The sequence below is a fragment of the Physella acuta genome, unplaced genomic scaffold (genome assembly GCF_028476545.2).
Source record: "Physella acuta isolate Inbredline_101_S28 unplaced genomic scaffold, ASM2847654v3 ptg000270l, whole genome shotgun sequence".
In the NCBI taxonomy this organism is placed as follows: Eukaryota; Metazoa; Mollusca; class Gastropoda; family Physidae; genus Physella; species Physella acuta.
This window is the reverse complement of record NW_026731789.1, coordinates 4,021-10,000: the sequence shown is the minus strand read 5'-3', so window position 1 is coordinate 10,000 and position 5,980 is coordinate 4,021. Positions and strand designations below refer to the sequence as shown.

Here is a 5,980-nt window from a genome sequence, read left to right as displayed (position 1 = left end):
ATTTAGTGTAGTGATATTGGGCATGCAAGAGAAAGAATGAATGTGTCCTTTATGATGCTTAATTAAATTGTCAAAACTAGCAGACTTTGCCACTTTTGAAATTTACACATTTTTATAAATGTATCGCCAAAGTAATTTATATTTGTTTACAACTCTCAAATTTAAATATTGTAAGGTGGACTGTTTGTTAACAAATTAATATTGTAAGCTGTTTGTTGACAAATATATTAAGCAGATAAGTGCAGTATATTTTCTTTCGTTGCTGTAGTGTAGATGTTTATTTGTTGTTTTCTTAAATATAAAATTCTATTTTTGACATGAGTTTGATTGTAAGCCGAAAATATTGTCATGTGTTCATTTTTATCTGCTAATACAAAAAAGACTGCTAACCCGAAAGTCTCGTGTTCAAATCTGGGTTCTATTTAGTCCACACTACTCCTTCATATACCGAAGTCACAGAAAGCGTGAAATCCACTTCCCTTACCCCATGGACCGTCATCTTCAAAAAAGGAACTTTACTTGCTAATAGCTAATACATTTTTAAATGTAAAAAACCGTGAATTTAACCGATATTTTGACGAGACGTTAAATTTAAGCATATTATGTGGAATATAATCTCTAGCTCTGTGTTTCCTCTTATGTCTATCGTAGGTCTATATGCAAATCTAGGTCTATTCGTAGGTCTATATACAAATTAAGTTTCAATGAAATAAAGTTTCTTTTTTTTTTTCGGAACTGACAGTCAATGGAGCGGGAGAAGTGTGTTTTACTAGTCTTAAGCCGTGACGTCATTTGTTATTAGGTACCCATTTGAGCTGGGTGGACTCGGGGACGTACTGATCACTCGAGTGTGTTCATTTAATCAATAGTAGAGCTATTGTTAAAACGCAGCTGTTTACTGTTTTCACACTAAGCACTCAGTGTGTTAAAACACTTCAGTGTGATCAAACACAATGTTGTCAATAATGTAGATGACACCCTATTAAAAAACCCAAAGTATTGAAACAGTAAACTCTAGTGTACCAACACCGCAATACTATCCGACTAGCCATACCCCCCACCATACATATCAAATTCTTAGTTATAAAACCGCCAATGATAGGACCGTCTAACCCAATACTAGCTGCACGTATTTGTTACTGTAAACTACGGCTAATCGATAACTAACACCGGTTCTACAGAACGCCTTTGTCAGTATTAGCAGTTGCGGTGCCACTAATAAAATAAATATAATGCCATTGTAAGCCTAGGTTTAATTAATACCATACACAAAAGGGGGAATAAACGGACCGGCGTTAGCGCTAGGTACACAAGAATTAGAAGAATAGCTGGCTCTGTGATTGACTATAAAGCAGTGTTTCTTCCAGACTTTTTTCTCCAGGGGGGGGGGGAGCGGACACTGGTAAAAGTATATATTTTCTATATAAATTCCAGATGCCTGGAAGAAACTCTGCTATAAAGTGTATGTATATTTAGATGCAGTACAAATAAGTAAATAAAGCTAGTTTCTTTCTTATCAAATGTTGTTGTTTTTTTTTTGTTTTTTTTTTGGCTAAGATATTATCAAGATAAGTTCACGGGAGTGTAACGCTTTTAATGTTTTATTTAATGACAGATAATTAGGTTTGATCTTTTGTAGTGCGTTAAAAAGTTTTCTAGTATAAAGATTTTTATCACACATGTTTTATTTTCTACGCTTTTGTATTTAGGAACTTAAAAGATAAATACAAAATAGGCGTCCGTATTTGCTGAAAGATTTGTAAACATTCATGAACATCAACTCACTTGACTTATTGCCAGCACTAAGTTACCTCCCCTTTTCTCATGGAATTATGTAATTTTTAAATTAATTTTTTTAAAGATTGATTTAATGTATAATTGGATTGAGATGAGATATTTAGATTAGATATACATTTAGAGAATTAGACAGATACACCTATCCTCAAAAGCTTTAAAGCATTCGCTACATTTAGGGTAGGTCAAATAGTTTGATCACAAACAGAGCGACAGAGATACAAACGCACAACCGGATAGATACATTGGAAAAAATTATGATTTAAAATTAAAAAATAAACGGTTTATTAACAACAACAAATTATCTTTCTGTTCCAATATTTAAAAAAAAACACGTAGGTCATAGTCCTCTATATAAATAGATAAATATTTAAATAATTGTTCAATACATTTCAAAGTTTTCAAAAGAAGTAGGAAATAAACATGTGCGTATTACTATTGTTAAAATAATTGTTATTACAAGATTAATATTATTTTTAAAATTTTACGACGTTTGTCGAATTCGTCAAAGGCGACTTGGTAAGGCAAATTTAAAATTATTTATAAGAGATTGTAAAATTAAGTATAAAATTTTTTAGTTGACTTGATAAGTCAAGTAATATGTGATTGACTTGATCAAAACATATATTTGAACATCTTTTGTTTTAGAACCTGATTTTAAAATGTATTTTTTTTTAAATATAAGCTATAGGCCTAGATACATTAAATTAATTAAAAAGGAGTGCCAAAATTGCTACACTTCGTATTTTAAATGTACAATCTCTAAACATACAAAATAGATAAGTCAAGTAATATATAACTGACTTGCTAAAAACGTATTTGAACAACATGTGTAGTAGAATCTGATTTTAAACTGTGTTTTTTTTAAATATAAGCTACAATATAAAATCTCTAAACAAACGAAAGAGATAAGTCAAATAATATGTAACTGACTTGATAATAATGTATTTGATCATCATTAGTTGTAAATCGTATTTTAAAATGTATTTTTTTTAAATATATAAGCTATAAACAAATTTAATTAATTAAACATGAGTGCCAAAATTTATACATTTGCACATTTAATGTACAATCTCGAAACAAACAAATAGACAAGTCAAGTGATATTTTAGTGACTTGATAATAATGTATTTGATCATCATTAGCTGTAAATCTTATTTTAAACTGTAATTTTTAAAATTATAAACCATACATCAATAGATGTGCGCAAGTGTATAAATGTCTACATTAAATGTACAATCTCTAAGCAAACAGAAAAGAGACACGCGAGATTTTTCAAACAAAGCCCTGGTTTTAAAAAAATAGCACTTAAAAATTATAATGTGTGCCTTTATACTAGCATTAATCAGCGCAGTATCTTTGGCTTGTATCGGCGATTTCAAGGATCAATAACTATCAAACAATTATCGATTAGGTTCTAATTAATACAGATTTGTCTGAACTCTTGCCTGTAATCAATTTAAATGTACAAATGATTATTTTATTGGCTTGTTAACTGCATGGTTGAATTTTATTTCACACTGAGGTCGATAATGCAATTCTGGCTCTGGATTATGGACTTAATTTAATATTTTTTTCAAAAAAAAATATTTAATTTCCAATATTTTTTTTAAATAATTTTTTACTGATGAATTAGTGGATTAAAATTTTAATGATATCAAAATGATGACAACTTATGCCGTGTTTACTAGCGTTGGTTAAGAAAATATTTATCGTTAACAAGAGTTATAAAAACATCTGTACGTGATGTCAAAATGCGAAAATTTCGTGCGCCAACACTACATGACATCTAAAAATGTGACAAATGGAAGTGACGCTATGGTGTGACGGGTGTCACAAATTGACAACATGTTTTGCCATCATGACGTTACAGCGTTTTGTCAGCGGGTGACTTGACGTCAGTAAGACGTGGCATGATGACAATAAGACGTCTCTTCATGACGCCTTGGATGGACATCACGTCACCAAGACATGACATGACAACGTGACAATGGCATCATGAACTCAATAAGACAAACACCCAACAGCAGATGTCAATTCTGTCTTATTTCAAGAACCAAATTCAATAATCTTTGATATTTTCGCTAAGCTCTCTGCATGTGATATCTTTTCTAAGCTCCCTGTATGTGATATTTTTGCTAAGCTCACTGCATTTCATATCTTTTCTAAGCTACCTGCATGTGATATCTTTCCAAACTCCCTGCGCGACATATCTTTGCTAAGCTCCCTGTATGTGATATCTTTGCTAAGCTCCCTGCGCGACATATCTTTGCTAAGCTCCATGTATGCCATATCTTTGCTAAGCTCCATGTATGCCATATCTTTGCTAAGCTCCCTGCATGTCATATCTTTACTAAGCTCCATGCTTGCAGTATCTTTGCTACACATGATGTCTATGTTACGGTCGGTCTTTTTTCAATTCCTAACCCTACATCTAATTTATCAAACCCTAACTCCATTATAAGACCTTTTTTTTTACACAGACAAACAAATCAGCTCTGTTGACCTGGGACCCTATGTATTTCGGTACTCTCTTAATCTAAAGGAATTATGGCTTCTAATAGAATGACAAGGACCTATCTCTACTCATCCCTCCCTCCCCCTTCTCGATATATATATCTTATGCCTAAGATGCAATCTAGCTTTAAAACATTGTAACATGGGATCAAGGTGCCATCTAAGTTTGAAATAACTTGTCGTTTTGTCGGCTATGACAAGACAGTTAAAACAGTTATAAATAGACTGGTGGACGTCAAAAGAGAGATACAGAAATAAATATACAAGCAGCTGGGACATTAGAAACAGACAAACAGACACAATAAACATAACAAGAGAAACCGCGATAGAAAAATTGATACAAATTTAGAAACAGCTATACCAAAAGGAGATGCTTAGAGATAATAATACAGAAATAGATACAACACAGAAACTGATATAAAACATAGATACATAGAAACAATAATTTAAAAAATAGATTACAAAAATAGAGATACAAACACAGAAACACACAAGCAGAGAATAATAGATTGAAAGAGATACAAACTTAGAGGTACTAAATGAGAAATATACAAAACAAAAACATAGAAAAATGCAATTGTTTGGTATATCCACTGAAATCGAAACGTTCTAGAATTAACATTTAGACAAACAATTAGAACAGACATGAGACATACAATCACAGTATGTATTTGCCTTAACAGACCAACCAAAAGACATATTAGAGTTAGATACTGAGACACACTAGCTAAAACATCAACTAAAAGATAGACCATATGCCACATTAGACAAAGGATAAAAATTAACAAAGAATAAAGGTAGGTCTAGAGTCTACAGTTAATAAATAACATTAAGACTGCCGTAAAAATAAAAAATAAAATAAACATTATCTCTATAGTTCACATAAAAGTTTAAAATATAAAGATACATTTTTTTTTGTTCAATATAGAGTTATAAATTTTAGAGATAAGCTGATTACAACAATTAAAACATACCCAAAGATGATAAAAGTCCAAAATGTCTGTGTCAATCTGAAGAAAAAGTCCAAAATTTTGATTGCAAATTTGATGAAAACTTTCGCTATAGGCCGTTATTTCAATTCCAGCTTTTGACAAATTCTTAGCTCGCACTTTGGGAATTTGCTGGAATCTTCAATGTACTGAAGTCAAGAGTGGTAGTCCAATATTGAGTTCTAGTCCAGAAGTTTAATTACAACCACGGCTAATTAATTATATTTAAAAAGTTGTAGATCTAGTTCTAGGCATATTCTAATAAGCGAATTACAAAACTTCAAAAAACTGAAATTGGCGTAAATTATTTTCTGAATCTAGAATCGAAATTCCACAACCAGAAAGTCGGACAATTGTTCCGTAAATGGAACGGATTCCGATAGTTCTAGACAGTGGGATCTCCTTAGTCTGGCAAAACTGAAGTTGGCGTTTGAGTGTTTACACACGACTGCCGACAGGACAAGCCGGGGTATGGCAGAGCCTCGGCACTTGGGTAACTTCCCTGCCCCTACGAGCCACTCTAATTCTCTCCCTGTCAATCACCCCAGCCGATAACAGCGTTGGGGAACAACAAGGGGAGGGAACGCTGTTTCGTGAAATGAAAGGTCGACGCTAAGTAGGTTGTCGGCCCTTGTGGCGTGGCGGGGAGATGACGTGAAACGTCACTTCCCGTGACGTCG

General features: G+C 32.7%; 1 protein-coding gene across 1 annotated transcript in view; it reads right to left on the bottom strand.

Annotated features, from left to right (window-relative positions):
• Positions 1 to 4,158, bottom strand: part of LOC131939244 (endoribonuclease CG2145) — a 14,681-nt gene extending 10,523 nt beyond the window's left edge. Inside the window, exon 1 of the mRNA XM_059297444.1 lies at positions 3,973 to 4,158. Coding sequence (XP_059153427.1) covers positions 3,973 to 4,158 — 186 coding nt within the window. The remainder of the gene's footprint in view (positions 1 to 3,972) is intronic.
• Between the last annotated feature and the right edge of the window lie 1,822 nt (positions 4,159 to 5,980).